The 24,092-nt window shown below is 42.7% G+C and overlaps 1 protein-coding gene across 1 annotated transcript in view; it reads left to right on the forward strand.

The window, feature by feature from the left end:
* Positions 1-344: 344 nt before the first annotated feature.
* The window catches only part of LOC126162558 (RNA demethylase ALKBH5-like), a 124,035-nt gene continuing 100,287 nt past the window's right edge, over positions 345-24,092 (forward strand). The window contains exons 1-2 of the mRNA XM_049919145.1: positions 345-513; positions 1,250-1,459. Of these exons, the coding sequence (XP_049775102.1) occupies positions 434-513; positions 1,250-1,459 (290 nt within the window). The 5' untranslated portion in view covers positions 345-433. The remainder of the gene's footprint in view (positions 514-1,249; positions 1,460-24,092) is intronic.

A 24,092-nucleotide genomic window follows, 5' to 3' on the forward strand; every position in this document is an offset into this window, starting at 1 on the left:
GTGTGAATTGGCCTTAATTATAACAACTATAAAATTAAAAAAAAATTATGTATGATATGTCATTTTGATAACAATCAATGTAATAGCCACTGACTACATCTATACACTGTATGTTGTACCACGGCTGAATAAATAAATAAATAAATCAAGTCCACTGTTCTGAATGGCTAAATTGCAGTAGGCACTAGTTTTTTCCCCCCTGGCATTTGGAGAATATCCATCATAGGAAGTAATTGTAATGTCTTGGACTAGGTAATTTTCCGGCCTTCTACTGGATAATTAAATACTCATCTATGCCTTCGATGTTTTGTTTTGCCGTCTGATATACTCTCACAAATCAGAGATATTGTTTCTCCTGGACGGCAGACTATCACGAAACCATGCTTTGAAGCAATGGTGAATATAGTGGATGCGCAATAGATGTTAAAATATCATGGCAGCTGGCTATACGGATTTGAGGCAAAAGTTGCAACTGAAACAGAAAAGTTTGAAATCTCAGCAAAAAGAAAAGAAGTCAGTTTTGTCATTTCACTTACCTCTTTAAGATATTCTTGAATGTAACTGTAACGATGTAGTTGATTTGTTGTTATACTGAATACTTCCAACAGTCGGCGTAATTTAGTTTTGCGAGTGGCTGTAACTAACACATTACACTGTTCGTGACTGTATGTAATATAACGTGTTCTGTCGTAGAAGCAACAGATTCGATGGTATATTTTGCGCTTAAACTATGTGCAGTAGTGCAAAATAATATTCCTTAATAGTTGTTTAAAAATGGTTGACATTTACGGTTGGAAAGAAGTATTGATGAAGTTGTGGGCCATAAATTCAGTCGAGTACATTACATCGAAGGGAACAGCGTTTACGAGACTTGTCAGGCTTTAAAAAAACTCGCTTTGTTGTTGCGGCCAGGTTTAAGTAAAGTGAATTTTTCTTTTATATGAAATCTGTTTCTCCAACAATCGACTGCTCTAACCAGTAGTAATAATGTCAAAAATGTAGTTGTTGCTATGTCAATGAGAAATGTTTTCGCATAAATTTGTTTTAAACTGCAATGTTAAATTATGTGGGACTCCGAAAGGAGACACGGACTACACTGTGAGCAACAGTAGTTGTGTGAAACTTTTTCAGTTGGTGACTTTTTCACATTTTTTCAGTATTTATGACCAAAAACGTATGTAAATATTTGTGTTTTTATGGATTTTGAACGGCTTGCAAGAGTGGTGATACCACTCGTTTCTTTTTGCAGATACATTAGCCCATCATATCATTACTCACCATACAATGTGGATGAAAATTTAGTGCTCTTGAAGCAAATTCATACTGGGATCCAACAGAGAAGATTGTTTGATAATGATCAGTGCACTGCTATTGAAAATAAAATTGATGAAGTGGTCGAATTGGCAGACAAAGGAAAGTACAAACCCTGTACTGTTGACAGGGCACCGTTACGGAACAAGTGAGTACGAAGTGTGCAATACATCTTGTTGTGAATATACCTTTAATTCACTTTAATAAGTTTTGCTGAGTGCAGTTTGGTAGTTGACATTTACTGTAAAATTCCTCATGCAGTACCTGCCATCTAGTTTTCCATTTCGTGTAACTGGGGGATATAGGAATGACTGTTAGATTCAAATTTTAAAAGTGTTCTAGTTGGAATATGGAAAAGATTGTATCTGCTTTCCTGGTTTGAAGATCATTAATACTGCCTTTCTTTCATTGTCCAGTGTTTTGTGAAAACTTCCTGAAAGGACAATTTGTGGATTGTCAGTATCCGTCAATATATTGCAGCTTACTGATAACCTTATGTACAGTTGATTGTCACAAATTCCTTCATTTTTAGTTCTTAGTTACTTGTGTAACAATTTAGTTTACAGTTAGAAATCGTTATGCACTTAAGCCGATAAATCAATACATTCATCACGATGTGTTATTCCTTGTTCACTCTGAGGATGAAGTTGATGTAGTTGCTGATTTGTAATTTAAATTGAATGGTACTGTTCAGTACTTACAGCTTTCTCCATTGCAATCAGACTTAGCTAATAGATGCCATCGTGTTCAGTGTGTTTATATACTGATGAATGAAACTGTATTATCAGTTACATATACTACGAAGTGGGTGTCACCTCATTGTGATCTTAATCACAGGGAACAGTTAACAAGAGAACAATATGGCTACAGTGATGTTGGCATCCTGGTGTAATGTTGAAAGCTGAGGTTGGTTGTAAATGGAAACAGTCGACTGTTATTCCAAAGTAGAAATAGCTATTTACATCCTTTTAAAATGAATAGTTAATATGTAATGTTTTTGGACATTTTAGGTCAGCACAAAGGTACAGTCTTAGGAAGACTAGTCTGGATATTTGCTCATCTTTCCACTATTTCAACATAAGTCGTGGAAACAAAAGATCGTGAAAGGCAGTAGATGAGAAGCGGCTAGATATAGGCAAAGTGATAGGAGAAAAAAAAAAAAAAATCAAAATGATGTGAGCAGTTAAGAAATGGGAAAGGAAATAAAGTTTGGAGGAGCAAGTCAAGATAGATGAGGAACAAACTAAGTTGTAAATAAATTACCGTCAGCTCAACAGTAAGAATTGTGGGCTGTGTAGATACACATATTGTGGTAGCATTTGGGAGTGAAAATTCAAATGATCTGAATGGTAAAATGAAGTTATGTTTCTACTATTACATTCAATAGCATTTTAATTTTCTTTTAAGTCGTTTAGGTGACAAAGATTTGTTTTTCAGCATAACAATGAAATACAGGCCAGTAATCCTCTTTGGGAATAACAGTGAGTAAACCTGCGCTAAGTGTATTGTTTACCATGAGGAAAGGGGTGATAAATATTCATACCAAAGAATCAGAAGAAAATCAGTTACACATCATAATTTTAAGCGTATATCGAAAGGATAGGCAAATGGGAAATGGAGGTGGTGTATTGGTTGCAGTAGACAAAAGTTTCATCCACAGAGATAGAAATGGAAGCTGAATGTGAGATTGTTTGGGCAAGACTCAGTATCAGGGATGGGCATAAAATGATTAGATCCTTCCATTGCCCACTGGACTCATTTCCTGATGTAACCGGAAACTTTGGAGAAAACCTCAGTTCACTTGTACATAAGTTCCCCAGTTGTACTGTAATCATTAATGGAGACTTTAATCATCCAACAATAAATTGGGAAAATTACTGTTTTGTTAGTGGTGGGCATGATGATGAGTAATCCTGTGAAACATTACTGAATGCCTTCTCTGAAAACAGATTGTTCAGAACCCCACTCATGATGAAAATGTATTGGATCTAATGGTGAAAAATAGACCTGACCTCTTTGGGGATTTTCACAGGGCAGGAGCATGTAGGAGAATTGTGGCTCAGGTGTAAAAGAATAGTTGACCATGCAATGGATAGATATGTACCCAGTAGAATAGTTCATAATGGGAGGGAACCCCTATAGTATATAGGCACTGTAAAGAAACTTCTAAACAGACAGAGATCACTATGTAATAGATATAAAACAAAGTGTAGTGCTGTAGATAGAGAGATGCTGAATGAAACATGTTTGGCTGTCAAAGAGAGCAATGCATGTTGCCTTCAATGAATACCATAGCAGAATATTGCCAATTGACACATCACAATATCCAAAGAAATTCTGGACGTATCTAAAGGCTGTTAGTGGCACCAAAGCTAGCATCCAGTCCCTAACGAATGAGACAGAAACTGAAAATTGAGGGTAGCAAAGCAAAAGCTGAAATGCTCAACTCCATTGTTCCTTTACAAAGAAGAATTGCCACAATTGAATCCCCAAACCACTGAAAAGTTGACTGAAATAAGTATTAGTGCCAGGGTGTTGAGAAACAGCTGAAATTGTTAAAATTGAACAAAGCTCCAGGCTCCGGTGGAATCCCTTTCAGATTCTATACTAAATTTATGGCTGAGTTAGCCCTTCTTACTATAATCTATTGTAGATCCCTTGAACAAAAAACTGTGCCCAGTTCTTGGAAAAAAGCACAGGCCACCCCTGTCTACAAGAAGGGCAGTAGAAGTGATCCACGAAACTACTGTCCAATATCCTTGACATCAATTTGTTGTAGAATCTTAGAACATATTCTGAGCTCAAACATAATGACGTATCTTGAACAGAATGACATACTGAAAGCTATGGCTCAAGGCAGCCAATTAGATGCAGTGTTTCTTGATTTTCGAAAAGCATTTGACTAAGTACCGCACCTGTGTTTATTCTCAAAAGTGCAGTCTTATGGGATACGAAGTGAAATTTGTGATTGGATTGAGGACCTTTGATAGGGAGGACATAGCATGTTACCTTGGATGGAGAGTCATCGTCAGATGTAGAACTAACTTTGTGTTTGTACGACGGAAGTGTGTTGAGATCTTTGCTGTTCATGCTGTATATTGATGACCTTGCAGACAATATTAATAGTAAAATCAGGCTTTTTGCAGATGATGCAGTTATCTGTAATGGATTACTGAGAGAGACTGCATAAGTATTCAGTCAGATCTTTGTGATTTCAACATGGTGTAGAGATTGGCAACTTGCTCTAAATGTTCAGAAAAGTGAAATTGTGCACTTCACAAAACCAAAAAGCATAGTATCCTAGGACTATTACATCAATGAGTCACTGTGCATTTGGCCAACTCGTACAAATACCAGGGTGTAATATTAGTTTGTCATGGGTAAAGCAGGTGGTAGATGTTGGTTTATTGGTAGAATACGGTGGAAGTGCAATCAGTCTGCAAAAGAGAATGCTTACATCTCACTTGTGCGTATCATCCTAGAATGTTGCTCACTTGTGTGGGACCCGTACCAGACAGAACTAACAGGGGATGTTGAACATATACAGAGAATGGCAGTATGAATGGTCACAGGTTTGCTCAGTGTGTGGAAGAGTGTTGTAGAGATACTGAAGGAACTGCACTGGCAGACTCTTCAAGACAAATAAAGTATCCCGAGAAAGTCTATTCACAAAGTTTCAAGAAACGGCTTTATATGATTACTCTAGGGATATATTGCATCCCCCTGTGTATCGCTCACACAAGGGTCGTGAGGATAAGATCAGAAAAATTTCTGCATGCACAGAGGTATTCAGTCAGTCATTCTTTCCACACTCCATCTCTAAGTGGAACTGGAAGAAACCATATATTTACCAGTGTCACTTATAGGGTTAATTACTGATACAAGCCCCCAGTTCAGTGTATTTTGTGTGCACTTCTGTTTTGCATAAAATGTCAGCAGGATACTATCTTGTATTCTAGAACCTGAAGATGCTGAACACTGTCAGCCCCTCTTCACCATGAGCTCTGTGAATTCTGTTCTCGCAGTGTGTCTCAAGAGTAGTGATTTTTGTGCAGTTGCCTACATAACATTGTTGGTATAGGGTGAGGCAGAAAGGACGGACATTTTTAGAACAGCTAGTATTCAGGTCAGGCCGTCGGAGTGGATGGGGGTGGGGTGGGGGGGGTGGGGGGGGGGGGCGACATGGTAACGTAATCGGTAGCTCCTGCCATTTTGTTTAGTCAAGGCTGTGGACTCTGCAACATCGTGTGTTTAGCTACGATAGTTTTGTGCACAATAGTGAGTGTCATTGCAGTGCGGCGTGAGTTTCGTCGCGATTTCAATCTCGCTAGACATGATAGTATTCCCACTCGTAACACCATTTTACGTTGGGTAGAATCATTTCGAACATGAGGAACAGTTATGAACAAAAGCCTCCAGGAGCACTTTGCGCAGTTCAGACACAAGAAAATGTGGAAAGAGTTCGGTAAGCCATACTCTGTAGTCCTGGCCGATCTACTAGAAGACACTTGCCTGAGCTGCGCCTCTGTAATCGCTCGGTAAGGCATATTTTGCATACTAACCTAAAATTTCATTCCTACAAAATGGCCATTGTGCAGAAATTAAACCCAAGGGATTATGAACAGCGGGTAAATTTTGCCTGAGAAATGGAGGCCGTATTTGAGCAAAATGACAACATTATTTTGCTTATCAGATATGAAGCTCATTTCCATTTGAATGGAATGGTAAATCAGCAGAACTGTCATTATTGGGCCAGTGAAAACCCAAGTGCTGCTTGAGAAACCATTACATAGTACCAAGGTGACAGTTTGGTGTGCTGTGACAGGTACAGATGTTATTGGTCCATACTTTTTCCAAGACAAGAACAGAGCACTGTAACCGTAACCTCTGAACGATATAGAGAGGTGATCACTGAATTCTTTCTACCTGAATTAAGAAGAAAACGTATTTCCTATCCAGTGAGTGTGGTTTCAGCAGGATGGAACTACAGCTCACATGGGAAGATTGACTATGGAAGCAATTAAGACTATTTTTTGTGGTAGAGTTATTTCCCAGTTCGGGGACATTCATTGGCCTCCTCATTCCCCTGACCTATCCATGTGTGACTACTTTTTGTGGGATTACTTCAGATTACATTTGTAGGTGCATAAACCATGTACACTTAAAGAATTGAAGGAAGCTGTTCGTGTTGAAATCGTCCAAATAGACAGAGGCATGTTGCAGAGAGTTGAAACCAACTTAAGAGAGCGCCTTGAGAAGTGCATTGCTGAAACTGGCCGTCACCTGGGAGACATTGTTTTCAAGCATTAATTTTGTTAAATGGCAACATTATTTTAGTGTTATTCTGTAATTAAAAATTGTTTTGAAGCAATCCTAATGATGTATTGTTCATCTGAAAACCGTTCATCTTTTATGCATCACCCTGTACAAACACATAAGGGAAAAAAAGATAGCCCATGTGATTCATGTATCATCTCAGTTTTAGTAGGTTAGCAAAAATATTTTGGATTCTTCCCATAGCAGCAGCTCTTGGGTATGCAGTGGCTCATCTCACTTCTCTCGTGGTATCTGCTTGTAAGAACATCCAGCCAATAGAGGGGAGCTCATCTTGGCGGTACTTCCATGAAATTAAATAATACACATATTAAAAAAAAAGTTTTGTGTCACCTCGGTTTTGAGAGTTCCGGAACCTGTACAGAAAATTGGAATAGAGATCAACATAAACATGATTTCCGCCCCTTTTTATTGCTCATGAAAACCACATATTGCATGGCGTACTACCATACAGTGAGACCTTCAGAGGTGGTGGTCCAGATTGCTGTACACACTGGTACTTCTAATACCCAGTAGCATGTCCTCTTGCATTGATGCATGCCTGTATTCATCGTGGCATACTATCCAAAAGTTTATCAAGACACTGCTGGTCCAGACTGTCCCACTCCCAACGGCGATTCGTCGTAGATCCCTCAGAGTGGTTGGTGGATCATGTCGTCCATAAACAGCCCTTTTCAATCTATCCCAGCCATGTTCAATAGGGTTCATGTCTGGAGAACATGCTGGCCACTCTAGTCGAGCGACGTCGTTACCGTAGAGGAAGTCATTCACAATACGTGCACGATGGGGGGTGCGAAATGTCGTCCATGAAGACGATATGGTTGCACTATCTGTCGGAGGATGGCATTCATGTATCATACAGCCATTACAATGCCTTCAATGACCACCAGTGGCGTACTTCGGCCCCACATAATGCCACCGCAAAACAACAGGGAACCTCCACCTTGCTGCACCTGCTGGACAGTGTGTCAAGGCATTCAGCCTGACCAGGTTGCCTCCAAACACATTTCCGACGGTTGGTTGAAGAGAAAGTGATGCTAATCCTGAGCAGTTCATTGACATGTTGTTTGGCCCATCTGTACCATGCTGCATGGTGTCTTGGTTACAAAGATGGAACTCGCCATGGATGTTGGGAGTGAAGTGGTGCATCATGCAGCCTATTGTGCACAGTTTGAGTCATAACATGATGTCCTGTGGCTGCACGAAAAGCATTATTCAACATGGTGGCATTGCTGTCAGGGTTCCTCCGAGCCATAATCGGTAGGTAGCAGTCATCCTCTGCAGTAGTAGCCCTTGGGCGGCCTGAGTGAGGCATGTCATCAACAGTTGCTGTCTCTCTTGTATCTCCTCTATGTCCAAACAACATTGCTTCGGTTCACTCAGAGGTGCCTGAACACTTCTCTTGTTGAGAGCCCTTCCTGGCACAAAGTAACAATGCGGACGCGAACGAAACGCGGTATTGACCGTCTAGGCGTGGTTGAAGTATAGACAACACTGTCCGTGTACCTCCTTCCTGGTGGAATGACTAGAATTGATCGGCTGTCGGATCCCTTCCGTGTAATAGGCACTGCTCATGCTTCGTTATTTACATCTTTGGTCGGGTTTAGTGACATCTCTGAACAGTCAAAGGGACTGTGTCTGTGGTACAATATCCACAGCCAACGTCTACCTTCAGGAGTTCTGGGAACTGGGGTGATGCAAAACATTTTTTTTGAAGTGTGTATAATATTAATGTTAGTAAAAGCACAAAAGGTTTCAAATTTAGAGTTGTTGCCATGGAAACAGTGCGTAAGAAGCAAGTGCCAAGTGTCTAGAACCAGCCTATTTCAAACAATCATGTTACTGGTTGAGATGGATACACCACATATATTTTTTTCTAAATTACAAGTAAGGGGGCTGTAACCCACAACAGATTGAAATACATCACACTCAGAATTTTGTTAAGGGCATTGTCTGTCATAAAATAGTGAAAATTGAACCCAGAGAATTGCAGGAAAGGCAAGTGAATGTGGTTTTCACAGAGATCACAAAAATGGAAGAAGTTAAATTGTTCGTTAAAGAAAATTGAAATTTGTTTTTTTTTTTTTTAAATTCCGCCTGGAAGGCGGCGAGTGGGTCTGCTGCTGTAAATTAAAGGGTAGGCCGAATGTAGGAAGCTAGGAGGAGCAGGTGAGGTAGAACACATGGTACTGCAATTAAGTGGTTTTAGTATATCTCAATACGATACTTGAGTACATCAATTGTACTTAACTTTGGCTGAGATGAGCACGTAGGTGCGAAGCCGCACAGACATCAACGCTGTCAGCTACTAGTAGTTGGACAAACTATCACTGAAGTAGCTGAAGTAACAAAATCTGTAATGGCTAGTCCCCTATGAAGTAGAAACTAAGTTGCTTGGTCATCAGCTTGGAATCAGATGGGCTGAATCCAGAGTGGCGCTCGTAGAGATGCACAGCTCTGGCTAGAGGGCACTGTCGTCGGTTTCATAGTGCCAACCTACAAACTTGCACCTATGCCGTGGCATCGTAGCTATCAACACCACGTCCCCCCCCTCTGAAACGACGCGCCGTCGTTGAGTAGGGCTTCCGACAGCGGTTGGAGGGACCAGGGGCGGCGTAACTGAGGGGGCGGATAGAGGAAAATGCCCCGTGGAAAACCTGCCCAGGCTGCGCACCGCCACTGGGTATGCTTGGATGAGGAGGCGGAGCAGCGATCTCCATGGGTGGCAGCGTGACGGCAGCTTCCGCGCCCATCGGTTCCGGCACCGCAGAGGAACATGACTGCGGCTGGAGGTGGGGCCATGGGGCTGGCGAGAGGTGCCCGTTCATTGCAGGTGACCGGACCTGCAGCGGCAATGATGGAGCTTCCGTCGGTGGAGTCATGGGCTGAGGCGGCAGATGCTGCGAAGCCTCCAATTCTGCCAGAAAACAACCAGCAGCAGAAAACCAAGAATGGCAGAAACGGATCTGGTTCTGGTGTCGCTTGACAGTGCCGGAGGGACCAGAAGTGACAAATAAGGCTGGCGAAGAATGCGCCCCTGCTCCCAGCGCTGCCTGCCATAGCAAATGCGATAGAATGCCAAATCTGCAGCGCCAAGCCAGAACGAGGCGAAGAAACAGGAGCGCATGGCGGCGGGTGCAAAAGCTGCAGGAGCGACCGATGGGCACGGCCATGTAGCAATTCCGCTGGGGAATGGGTGCCGCACGTCTGGGAACAATGTGAAGCAAGGAAAGGCCAAAGCGCATGTTTGCGAGAGTGCAAGGTGCACAACTTGCTCATCTGTGACTTCAATGTATGCACAAAACATTCAGCATCACCGTTCGACTGGGAGTGGTACGGGGCTGAGGTCAGATGGCGAATGCCATTTGCAGCACTGATCACTTCAAACTCGGAGGACACAAATTGGAGGCCATTGTCGGAGACAATAACTTAAGGTCGTCAATACAGAAAATAGGTGTCAAAGCCCGAATAGTACTCGCAGATGTAGTAGGAGACGTAGGCACAACAAAAGGAAAGTTGCTGTACGCATCAATATCTATCAACCAGTGGGTGTCCCAGAAAGGACCTGCAAAATCAATATGAATGTGCTGCCAAGCCGCAGTAGGAGTTCGCCACGGAAATAAGTGTTGGCGGGGAGCAGATTGATGCTCCGCACAAGAGTAACAATTAGCAAGCAAATTCTCAATTCGTTTATCAATGCCGACCCAAGTGCAGTTGCGATGCGCTAAATGCTTCGTCCGCACAATACCCCAATGACCAGCGTGCAGCAATCGGAAGATTTCCGACTCCAACAAACAAGGTACAACCACACAAGACTGATCATTATGAGTTCATAACAAGATAACACTGTGGTGTAGAGACAAGTTGTGACATTGCGCAAAGTAACGTCGAACGAGTGGATCACGAATCTGAGTAGCAGATGGAAGTCATTGAGTACGAAGATACTGCAAAAGAATCTGCAAAGAAGTATTGGCGGCTGTCGTGGAAGCAATGCGACGGAAGTCCACCGGAAAACCATCAGCTGATTTCCTTATTTTGCGAATCAATAAACATGCAGGACAGTTCAGAAGAATCAAACACCTCTTCAGGACCGATAGGCAGACGAGACAAAGCATCAGCATTGCCATGCTGGGCCGTAGACTGAAACAAGATTTTGTAATTGTAGTAAGACAAAAACAAAGACCAGCATTGCAACTTTCGTGCGTTATGGGCTGGAACTGGCTCTAAGGGGTGGAACGATGACGTCAAAGGCTTATGGTCAGTGACCGAATAGAACTTTTGACCGTACAAAAAAATCATGGAACTTCGTCACTCCATATACAATAGCTAAAGCTTCTTTCTTGATTTGAGAATAGTTTTGCTGGGCAGAATTGAGCAACTTAGACCCAAAAGCAATCAGGCGATCGACAGAATTAATGCGGTGCGAGAGAACCGCTCCAATGCAGTGAGAAGATGCATTGACAGCCAAAACAACTGGTTTGGAGGGATCGAAAGGAATCAAACAGTGATCACTCAACAAAGCAGACTTGAGCTTGTGGAAAGCAGCGTCAAACTCCAAAGCCCACACACAAGTAACGTTCTTATGCCGAAGGCAATGCAAAAGTACTGCAATCTGCTCTGCATTTGGTATAAACCGACTATAATATGTAATTTTGCCCAATGCAGACTGAAGTTCTTTAAAGTGCGTGGGTGCTGGCAAGTCTCTAATCACACTGAGATGTGACGGCGAGGGGTGGATACCCTGACCGTTAATCATATGTCCTAAATACTGAATCTCAGTTTGAAAAAATTTGCAGTTGTCTCTGTTACACTTTAGTCCTGCCTGCAAAAGTACAGTAAATAAAGCAAGCAAATTCTGCAAATGTTTGTCAGGGGTGCGACCTGATACAACTATATCGTCCAGATAATTGGAACAACCAGGGACAGTGGCACACAACTGCTGAAAATGAGACTGAAAAATAGCAAGAGCTGAAGCACAACCGAATGGAAGGCAGTGAAACTTAAACAATCAGAGGTGGGTGTTGATCACAATAGCGCTGCGACTGTTTGTCGAGCAGAATCTGGAAGTATGCGTCCCGCAAGTCAGTCGTGGAAAAGAATTTTCCCACACCAAGCTTATCAAAAATGTCTTCAGGATGCGGTAAGGGAAACATTGCTATTACTGTCTGGGGAATTACTGTAGACTTAGTCAACACAAATACAGAGACGACTGTTTGGTTTCTTCACACACACACTATAGGGGAAGCCCAATGCGAAGCAGAAACAGGTTCAGTGACGACACTGTCTTGCAAATGCACAAGTTCAGCAGCTACGGCATCACCCAGTGCGTGTGGTACCGGGCTTGCGCAACGGAAAACAGGCATGGCATTGTCTTTAACTACAACATGCGCTGCAAAATCTGTGGCGCAACCAAGGCCATCACAAAAGAGTTCAGCAAAATCATCGTATAGTGCGGCAACACCATCTGCATGGTCACTAGCATTGCCTGAATTGTGAGCCCAAAAAGTTCAAATGCCTCTATGCCAAAAATGTTTGTAGCATCACTAGAGCGGAGCATATGGAAAGACTATACATGTCATTGTACCATACGTGGCTTGCAAACTATACATGCCGAGCACTGAGATTTCCTGTCCAGTAAATGCAGCCAGCGTGGAATGCAAACGACGAAGCGGGGGTGAACCGAGCAAGTCATACGTTGATTTGTTCAGTAAAGAAACTGATGCACCAGTGTCCAGCTACATGCGAACAGAATGTCCACAAATGTTCAAAGTCACACAAAGTTTTCTCTCATATTGCTGAATGCGAGAGGAAGTGTCTGGCAAAACTTGAGTCACACAATGAGCTGCAGAAGCACGTGAAGCAGAAGACTTCGAATAAATGGCATTAACGCCCATAGGCTGATGTGAATTATGAGCATGGCGGTTTCCGTTGCAGTGACACCCACACGAGTCACGTGAATGGGAGACAAGTTGGGAATTAGAGATTCTCTTACTACACAAAGCTTGCACATGTTCTTTCTTATTACAAAAATAACACTGTGCTTGACGGGATTGGCAACTGTCCCGCAATTGGGCACGAAAGCAGTGCAGACAGTATTTCAATGCCTGATGGGAAACTTGTTTACTGGCACGCAAGCGGTGTGGCGTGCCGTGCTGGGGCTGGGCGGGAGGGCACGTGTTGTGCCGTGCTAACAGTACACACACCTGGGGCCACGTCGAACATGGAAGTAGCCATGTCTAATGTATCTTGTCTGTCTAGCAAGTCCATTACTTCCTGCAAAGACGGGTTTTTAAATCTGAGGATTTGTTCACGGATGCGGTGATCCGCCACATTCTGCGCAATAGCGTCTCTAATGATTATGGTGGGAAACAGTTTTACAAGCACACGGTATAACACAACGCCCATGCTGGCAATGAAAAAGGCAAGCCGCTCTGTACCTGGTATGTTGTATGCTGCGAAGTGTGCCTCGAGCTGGGCGATGTATTCTGGCCAGCATTCAATGTCGAGATTGGAGGTGCAAAATGGCGGCGCTGGGGGCGTCGGCAGTGGTACTGGTGGTGGCGGCGGCGGAGGTGCCGAAGTAACTGCAGTTTGTACTGTGACCAGTCAATTTATAGCAGCAAGCAGCTGCGTCATTTGCTGAGCCTGAAAGTGTAAAAGATTGGACAGCGAAGCCTGTTCCTGTGGCGAAGCCGTGGTTTACACAAATGAAAGTCTTATAGCAAATAGGGGAAGCATTCATACGCAGACGCACACAGGCAAAGGGAAAAAACTAAAGCAGCACTTTTTGTATCCCGCCTGGAAGGCGGCGGGTGGATCTGCTCCTGTAAACTGAAAGGTAGGCCAAATGTAGGAAGCTAGGAGGAGCAGGTGATGTAGAACCTGTGGTACTGCAATTAAAAGTGGTTTTAGTATATCTCAACACGATACTTTAGTACATCAATTGTACATAACTTTGGCTGAGATGAGCACGTAGGTGCGAAGTCGCACAGGCATCAACGCTAACAGCTACTAGTAGTTGGACAAACTATCATTGAAGTAACTGAAGTAACAAAATCTGTAATGGCTAGCCCCCTATGAAGTACAAACTAAGTTACTTGGTCTTTGGCTCTGAATCAGATGGGCTGAATCTAGAGTGGCGCTTGTAGAGCTGCACAGCAGGCCTAGAAGGCGCTGTCGTTGGTTTCGTAGTGCCAACCTACGAACTTGCACCTATGCCGTGGCATCGTAACTATCGATACCACAGTTTCAGGTCTCCGTTGCACAGTCGTATTGCAGCAAGGTAGATCTACTGTAATTGGGTTTGTGTGTCAAACGTTGAGTTGTTGTAAATGTCAAAATTTTGGATGTTCAACTATTGCTTAAAGAGCTCAAATTTCCTGTTGCATAGTGTGTGTGTGTGTGTGTGTGTGTGTGTGTGTGTGTGTGAGAGAGAGAGAGAGAGAGAGAGAGAGAGAGAGAATGAATATGCTTGTACACATTCAAATAAAATTATAAACTACCTAGGTGGTCATCCAGTATGGAACAGAAATTGCCGTCTCTGTTGAGAAGAATGTGTTCTGAAGCTTAGTATCAACAGGAAAATAAATTTTACTGAAGTAAAATAGCATGCAAGACAATGTAGATTCTAGCATATACTGAAATCCCTTACGTTTGCTGACATAGGGATTTTGAGGATTAGATTAGAATAATTACTACGTGCAGGAGGCATTCAGTCACTCACTCTTCCTGCGCTCATTTAAGGAACAGGAGGAAACCCTAATAACTAGTACAATACGGGACATACCATTTGCACTCACATCACAATGCTTTGCAGATTATGGATTTAGATTTGAATGTAGATCCTCTTTTCATAGTAATCCTCTAGTAAGGAAAAGAAATTTAGCAAAAAGTAGTTTCAATAAAACCACTTGATTTAAGAAACCCTCATAGACCTAATCAAGTGACTCCCCTAGTCATTCCTTTGTATTTGAGACTTAAATGCACCTCATGTGGTTTGGCAATCGAAACCCACCTTCATTAAGGGTAGAGTTTCAGATAACTTCATTTCATAACAAATCATTCCCCTCTACTGGGTTATAGAGTAGTGTTCAGCTACTGACTCAAAGTTCTGTTAACCTCTGTATTACAACTGTTCTTAATGGGAAGTAAATACTGATCTTTCCTCAAGTGACTGCATACCACTTTTGATGTGCTTCCCAAAAAAGAACAAAGCAAGCTGCTTAGAGTGAACTGGACACAGTAGGCTACTGTCATCATCGTGGGTTTGTTTATGCTTCCAGTGTTGCGTAGCTATATTAGATGTTGATTGACCACATCACTAATATTTCCGTATTAGAGCCCTCAATGCAATTTAGAATGCAAACTTTCCCATAGTGAAAAAATAAATGTCACTGTTCAGTAGAAGACAGTTTGGTGATACTGCAAAGATTAAAGTCCATGCAATAGGGACAGAACCCTACAGCTTTTTAAGTAACAAGGGAAAAACCCTGACAAATATTAGGAGAATTGGAAAAGTACATAGTGAGAGTTCCTGAATGCTGTCAGTTGAGTCACAAGAGAATTTGTTAAAGATAGGTAAACACCTAAGGTTATTTCAGTTTCATTACTTGCCATGACAAATAGAATCTAGTTACTACACACATCAAAAAAATTTTGCATTACCCCGGTTCCCAGAACTCCTGAAGATCGACGTTGACTGTGGATGCTGTATCACAGACATAGTCCCTTTGACTGTTCAGAGATGTCAGATGTCACTAAACCCGACCAAAGATGTAAACAACCATGCATGAGGAGAGCCTATTAGACGGATGCGGTTCGACAGCCGATCAGTTTGTCATTCCACCAGGAAGGAGGTACACGGCTAGTGAAAAACATTGGTTAGTTCCCATTACAGACGAAATTATGTTCAAAGTGGAATTTAACGTGCCCAATCGACAGAGCGATCCTTAATTAGTGAAGTGTGATACTCGTTTTATCAGTGTGTATTAACAGGGGCAGTACAACACAAAAAATTACCAGTACTCCAGCAGCGACAGCACAGTCCTGAGCTGTGATGGCTCTACCACCATGATCAGCACTACTCAGCTGCTGCTGGAGTTCTGATAATTCTTCATATTTTACTGTTCCGGTTGACGTCGCAACAAAACGAATACTGCCCAATGGTAATGTGGGACCGTTCTATTGAATGAAACACTCAATTCTGATTTAAAAATCATTTTGTTTGTATTGGGAAACGCTGTCACTCTCCATTGAAGCTGGACACTGTGAAACATGTGACCAGTGGAATTTGTTTGAGCTGACTTCAGCTACATGTTGTAAAATCGAATTTGCAAATATCTGCCGAAACCCCAGAGAAAATGCGCCCATAGGAGAGAGATCCAGTGTATGTAAATAAGTGTTTCCCTCGCATCTAACTCAACAGGAAGTGGCCAAAATGTATAGATATTAAATACACCCTTGTGTATAAGAGGAATTTTTAATACACAACTGTTGACCATTGTCCACTGTAAATGCTATTGGGAGTCTCTTACCTTTATCACCTTTCGTCAGCTCCAGATATTTGCTACTTGCACAGGATTAATTAGATGCAGCTGTAAAATACCTTTTTGTGCATTTACAATTACTATATTTAGCAGATCAGTTCCTGTTCAAGCTCATTAAAAATAGACATTAGCTTCTCATTGATGAGGCAAAGCTATTCCTAGATTGTATTGTATGTTAACAGAGGCTTTCATTCCTTATGTAATGATCTGTTCATTTCTCTCTTTAGAAATTCCTGTATAATCAAAACTCATTAAAGTGGCTTTTACTGTTGTGACTTGCTCCCTAGTTAATCTAACACATCAAAGTTTGCTTTAAAATAAGATGTCACCTTCATCTAAAGTACCAGATAATACCTTATTGATTGAACCAAAATAAAAATTCAATAATTCATGTGTGGCATTGACAGGAATTTTGTAAGTTGTAGGTGAGCCATTTCATGCCAAGTGGCCTAATTTCAGGAAAAGTCCCTACAGGACCAACACGGATTTTGTTGCATGTGTTCCCATTGAAAATGTGTAAAGTTTTACTTTTGCCAATATAATAATTGCAGAAATATAGTCATTTGTTTGTCCTCAAAGCACAGGTGTTTACGGTGCACCTGAGTTTTCTGCAGCTTTGAGACATATCTTGTCCAGCAATATTCTTGAAAGAAACAAAACTTAACCTTCCTGTAAAACTTTTTGCCCTCTGTTAAGTGAAATAATAAAAAGAAATATTCTTTGGGCAACTTTCATATCAGTATTTTGAAACAGATTAGCCAAAAAAGATAGATGCTGGAGAAAAAGTGAAGCTTAGCTTTTTATATCTCCAGAACTAAATACGGGATAAACCTGAAACTTTGCATGTGATAACCTACCAATGCAAAGTCTTCGAAAATAAAATTTCATTCTCCTATTGCTTTCCAGTTGTTTGAAAATTGGGGTCAAAGTTGACAGTTTTTGTAAAAATGCCAAAAATGATTATTGTTAGCCAACTTTTACAATCTTCTATAAATTCTTTTAAACCATTTCCATTAGAAAGACTCTGTTCTACAGAAAAAAATTGATTTTATTTTACAATGCAAACATACAGAGCCATAAGAAAAGACGATGGTGGAGGCACACTGAATATGCACCCATATTCTGCTGGTACTCAAATTAAATTGGACATCTTTTATTATGTTCTACAATTGTTTAGTACTTTCTGGGGAAGCTGATGCCAAACGTCCTGACGACAAGGAAACGAGATTGGGTCAGAACAGCTTGGGCGTGGGTCTTTTGTCACTACTGGTGATGACATGTTTTAGCCTGTTTTTCTGCTTCAGAATTTAAGTGTCCATTGCCTAGGCATTGGAGACCATGGTAGTAAAATTGTTGCATAACAACTCCGACACACCTAATGTAAACAACTTCAAGTTTTACATCACTCTCACAGTGTATAAATTTTGGTGAAATTCATAGCAGTCTGCCTGACATTTTGTCAGAAAGAATTCATGTTATAGAGAATTTTTAATGTATATTTTATTGTGCAGTGCTATTGAAATTTAACGTACAGCATATTCTGTATGGGCATAGTTTAAAATTTATGTGGAACATTAGGGTACTGATGAAAAATTGTATAAATGTGTTGCTATAGTCCATGATGGTTCAATCACTGCTGGTTCCTTTTAAAGTGAGAAAACCAGCATCCCCAACACTGTAAGGGTGAGGAGGGGGGGAGTGTACACCCAGTAGCTGTGCTACAGCAAACACGGGTGGATTTCTTTACCACAGGTTCCCAAGCCTGATGATACAATTTTTTAAGTGTCAGAGGCCAAAGCTAAGGAGAAGTCTCTTTTAGGAGCCTAAACTTATGTTTACTTCAAGCTTCATTTTTTTTACAGGTTTCATTAATTTGTTGTTTAATGTCACGAGGAAAAGTATGCTGCCAGATGATGTCGCTGGTGATGCTGGAATAAGTGCAAGAATGTGCTGTTCCAGGACCCAGCACTTGTCTCTCCTTGATGGCTAATAAAATGAATTTGCTGGGCCATGCGAGTGCATAAAGCTTACTAAAGCATCCTTCTGCTCTTTAGAAGTCTCGCAGATAATTCCAATCCACCAGTGTTTTTCATATATGCTTGCAGCATATTGTCGTAGCTGGAGGTTCGATGTTAATATGTCTGCTTCTCTGTCGTTACTAATTGTGACCAGAAATAATGCCGCATCATTTGAAACTCTGCTTACCCGAATTGTCATGTCATCATTTGGTGAAAATTGTGTTACATTTGCTTCCATCAGAAAAGAAGCAGCCAAACAAAATACAGCGTTAAAGAAGAAAGATTTACACATGGTGATATTCTAGCAGCAACTAGATAAAATCATTACTTTTGCCAAGTGATGGAACAACAATTAAGGTCAGTAGTGTTGCAAATGATGTCATCTCTTCTTGCCAAAATTAGTGACAGTAGTGAAGGGGAGACTGACAATGGACCTCCAGCTAGGACAATATATTACATGTATTTATGTAAAAGTGGTGGACTGCAAATTTGAAGGTAGTTTAAACAATTTGTGCAGCTGCTGTTATGCAACAATTTTACTACTATGATCTCCAGCACCTTGGTAATGCACAGTTAAATTCGGAGTATATAAATATGAAAAGGAAAATTGTTGCTCACTGTATAGCGGAGATGCTGAGTCACAAATAGGCACAACAAAAAGACTGTCATAAATATCGGCCGAGAAGGCTGTTGTGAGAGAACACACACACACACACACACACACACACACACACACACACACTGATGGTAGTAGCAACTGGGTGGGGGTAAGGAGGAGGCTGGGCCAGGGAGGGGGAGAGATAGTAAGGTAGGGTAGAGGACAGTGAAGTGCTGTTGGGGAGCACGCAGGGATGAGGTGGAAAGAGGGTAGGACAGCTAGGTGCAGTCAGGAGGTTAGAAGGAGGGCAGGGGAGAATTGGGGGGGGGGGGGGGGAGGTAGTGGAAAAGGAGAGAAGTAAAAAGGCTGAATGTGTTGGCGAAATGAGGGTTGTGTAGTGCTGGAATGCTAACAGGGAAAGGGCTGGATGGGCGAGGACAATGACTAACAGTTAAGGCCAGGAGGGTTATGGGAACGTAGGACATATTACAGGGAGAGTTCCCACCTGCACAATTCAGGAAAGCTGGTGTTGGTGGGAAGGTCCATGTGGCACAGCCTGTGAAGCAGTCATTGAAATGGAGGATGTTGTGTTGTGCAGCGTGCTCAGCAACGAGGTGGACCACTTTTTTCTTGGCCACAGTTTGTCAGTGGCCATTCATGTGGACAGACAGCTTTTTGATTGTTATGTCCACATAGAATGCTGCTGAGCTTGTAGATCACATGACTGGTTTCACAGGTAGCTCTGCCTTTGACGGGATAGGTGATGTTAGTGACTGGTCTGGAGTAGGTAGTGGTGGGAGGATGTATGGGACCGGTCTTGCATCTAGGTCTATTTCAAGGATATGAGCCATGAGGTAAGGAGGTTGGGAGCAGGGGTTGTGTAGGGATGGATGAGTATATTGTGTAGGTTCGGTGGACAGCAGAATACCACTGTTAGGGGGGTGGGAAGGATATGGGCTGGGCATTTCTCATTTGAGGGTGTGACAAGAGGTAGTCACAACCCTGGTGGAAAATGTAAGTCAGTTGCTCCAGCCCTGGATGGTATTAAGTTACAACGGGACCCTCCTCTGAGGCTGAATGGTGAGATTTTGGGAGGTGGTGGAAGACTGAAAGATACAGCATGGGATATGTACCACTTGTCACGGCAGATGCAACAACCACAGATGGCTAGTGTATATGGAAGGGACTTCTTGGTATGGAATAGGTGGCAGCTGTCCAAGTGGAGGTGTTGCTGGTGGTTAGTAGGTTTGATATGGGCAGAGGCACTGATGTACCCATCTTTGAGGTGGAGGCCAACATCAAGGAAGGTGGCTTGTTGGGTTGAGTACAACCAGTTGAAGCAGATGGGGGAGAACTGTTGAGGTTCTGGAGGAATGTGGATAGGGTGTCCTCACTCACCCTCGATCCTAATCACAAAGATGTCATCAGTGAACCTGAACCAAGTGAGGGGCTTAAGATGCTGGGTGTTTAGGAAGGATTCCTCTAGATAGCCCATGAATAGCTTGGCGTAGGATGGTGCCATGTGGGTGCCTATAGCTGTACTCAGAATTTTCTGTAGGCAATGGCTTCAAAGGAGAAATAATTATGGGTGAGGATATAGTTGGACATGGTGACTAGGAAGGAGGTTGTTCGTTTGGAATCTGTCGAGTGTTGGGAAAAATAGTGTCCATCAGCGGTAAGGCCATGGGCATTATGGATGTTTGTGTAAAGGGAGGTGGCATAAACAGTGACAAGCAGGGCCCACGTCATAAAGGGGCAGGAAATGTGGAGAGTCGGTGGAGGACACACGTGCACAACATTACTAACACTTGCTTCTACCTGTTTGTTTAACATGCTGTACCAACAAGTTTTCCCACCTTATTTAAAAATCTCTGCAGTCTGTGCTGCTGTCTGCACTGCCTCTCTGCTCGCAACGCCTTGCAGCCGTGCAACTCTTGGCACCAGCAAAGCCCCTGCAGCCACACAGCTCCAATTACGTTATCTGCTTCCTCATAGCTGGCAGACTCCTCCAGCAAGTCTGTTGGCTGGTGTCACTGCCTCCCTCTCTGTAACACGTGGCTCAAGTCTGTCTGCCTACTTACCTCCCTTGTAGTCAAACCCTTGCCATTCATTGATCTTCCCACCTATCGAAAGACCTCACACTGCCCCCTCTTTGTCAGCCTGCTTCCCGCATAATCAAATCCATGCTATAACTAATTTCATGAAATCACAACTTCATCAAAAATTTCCCTAACCCAGAAAACTAATTATGGGCAGGGCACTCCTTTAAGACCTGTCCAGTGAATTTATTGTGTGCACAACTTCTAATGGATAACACATTTTTAGGCTCTAATCATAGATCCTAAAGAGATTTGCACAATAATTTATGTGACAGGAAGGTGTCTGACAAAAACATTCTTACATTTGGATAGTGTAGCTCAGTGTCGTTTGAACTGTTGGTGAGAGAGCACTTCAAATTCGTGCTGCTAATAAGCTGAGTACACCATTTGTTTGTTACATATTTTTACAAGCTTCAAACAGGAATGACTGCAGTAATGGATAGGAACTGTGATTGCTGTGCACAGATGTGAGCTGAGTTGGCGACCCTTCGCTCACAACTCCAGGCTGCATTGGCTTCCGTCACACAGTTTGAGGCTGCTGCCAAGGAGCATCACTGTGGGAGGGGGGGGGGGGGGGGGGGGGGGGGGGGAAGTCGGATGCAGTGATGCAAGGAACTTCAAACACATCCCATGTGTTCCCTGATCAGTCCACTGCTGTGGCCGCCCCGGCGGGAAGTGCCTGCACTGAAGTTGACTCCTCACCCGTGGTGGAGCGGGAGATGATTCCAAAGTCTGGCAGGCAGTGAAAAACTTTCGAAGGGCCCCATAGTAGGGCCTCCCTGGTTTGTTTGACGAACAACTTTCGTGCATTATCTGTGGCTGACGATGTCTATGAGCCGGATGCAGTCATCCACCCTGTTCCAGTGGAAGCTTCTCGGCCCACAAGGTCTGGGCATTCAGAGGGTGGGATTGCTGGTATTTGGGAGCTCCAACATTACGCGCGTGATGGGGTCCCTTAGGAACATGGTTGCTGAGGGGGAGGAGAAGGAAGCCAGTGTGCACTCCGTGTCCATACCGGGAGGAGTCATTCCGGATGTGGAAGGGTGCTTCTGGATGCCATGAAGAGTACAATGTACAGCCAACTGCAGGTGGTGGCTCATGTCGGTACCAATGATGTGTGTTGCTTTGGATCGGAGGAAATTCTCTCTGATTTCGGGCGGCTAGTGGAAATGGTGAAGACTGCCGGTCTTGCGTGCGAGGTTAAGGCAGAGCTCACCATCTGCAGCATCGTCGATAGAACCAACTGTGATCCTTCGGTGCAGAGCCGAGTGGAGGGTCTGAATCAGGGGTCAGGAGTCCACTACACACAGGAAGCGGTGAAACAGGTAGCGGGGGCTGTGTGGAAGGGACTGGGCAGTTTTTTAGGTTAGAGGGTCTCAGGGAACCACAGAAATGGCGTCCGTCTAAAGGAGGACAGATAAAACACAGTAAGGTAGTTGCAGAAACGATTGATATTGTAGTTGTAAATTGTCGTAGCTGTGTTGGGAAAGAACCAGAGCTCCAAGCACTAATAGAAAGCGCTGAAGCTCAAATAGTTATAGGTACAGGAAGTTGCCTAAAGCCAGAAATAAGTTCAGCCAAAATTTTCTCAAACAATCTAACAGTGTTCAGAAAGGATAGATTAAATACAGTTGGTGGTGGAGTATTTATTGCTGTCAGAAGTAGTTTGCCTTGTAGTGAAATTGAAGTAGATAGTTCCTGCGAAGTAGTAAAGCTGTGAGTACCGGGCGTGAGTCGTGCTTCGGTAGCTCAGTTGGTAGAGCACTTGCCCGCGAAAGGCAAAGGTCCCGAGTTCGAGTCTCGGTCGGGCACACAGTTTTAATCTGCCAGGAAGTTTCATATCAGCGCACACTCCGCTGCAGAGTGAGAATCTCATTCTAGTATGGGTAGAGGTTATACTTGACAGTGAGAATAAACTATTAATTGGATTGTTTTAGCAAACTCCCCCCCCCCCCCCTCCCAAACTTGGAAGATACAGTTGCTGTGAGTCTCGTTTCAAATAGGTAGCCCACTCGTACAATTATAGTTGGTGGTGACTTCAGTGTACCCTCAATATGCTGGAAAAATTATATGTTTAAAGTTGGTGGCAGGCATAAAAGTCATCCGAAATTGTACTGAATGCTTTCACGGAAAATTATTTTGAACAATTAGTTCATGAGCCCACATGAAGTGTAAATGGTTGAGAAAGCATACTTGACGTCTTAGTTACAAGTAGTCCTGGACGAATAGTGAGTATCATGACGAATGCAGGGATTAGTGACCAAAAGGCAGTTGCTGAATGCTGTAACACCCACAACCATCAAAAAGAAACGCAAAGTTTATCTATTTAAAAAAGCTGATAAAAATGCTCTTAGTGCCTTTATAAGAGACAGTCTTCACTCCTTCCGATCTGATCATTTAAGCGTAGAAAATTTGTGGAATGATTTCAAAGAGATAGTGTCGACAGCAGTTGAGAGATATATACCACTTAAATTAATAAGTGATGGTACTGATCCCCTATGGTACACAAAATGTGTTAGATCGCTGTTGCAGAAGCACCGAAAAAAGCATGCCAAATTTAAAATAATGCAAAATCCCCAAGACTGGCAAAGTTTTACTGAAGTTCTAAATACAGCGCGTACTTCAATGCGAGGTGCTTTTAATAATTTCCATAACGAAACTCTGTCCCGAAATCTGGCAGAAAACCCAAAGAGATTCTGGTCATACATAAAGTGCACCAGTGGCAAGATTTCAATCAATACCTTCACTGTGTGATAACAATGGTGAAGTCACTGATGACAGTGCCGCAAAAGCAGAATTATTAAACATTGTTTCCCGAAACGCGTTCATCGAAGAAGATGAAGTAAATATTCCTGAATTCCAATCATGAACAACTGCCAGGGTGACAAACATAGAAGTAGGTATCCTCGGTGTTGCAAAGCAGCTTAAATCACGTAATAAAGGCAAGGTTTCTGGTCCAGATTGTATACCAGTCAGATTCCTCTCAGAGTATGCTGATACAATAGCTCCATATTTAGCAATTATACACAACCATTCGCTTACAGAAAGATCCGTACCTAAAGACTGGAAAATTGCTCAAGTCACACCCATACCCAAAAAGGGAAGTAGGAGTTATCTGTCGAATTACAGGCCCATATCACCAACGTCAATTTGCAGTAGGGTTAGGAACATATTCTGGATTCAAACA

This window comes from Schistocerca cancellata, chromosome 2 (genome assembly GCF_023864275.1).
Source record: "Schistocerca cancellata isolate TAMUIC-IGC-003103 chromosome 2, iqSchCanc2.1, whole genome shotgun sequence".
Taxonomy (NCBI): Eukaryota; Metazoa; Arthropoda; class Insecta; order Orthoptera; family Acrididae; genus Schistocerca; species Schistocerca cancellata.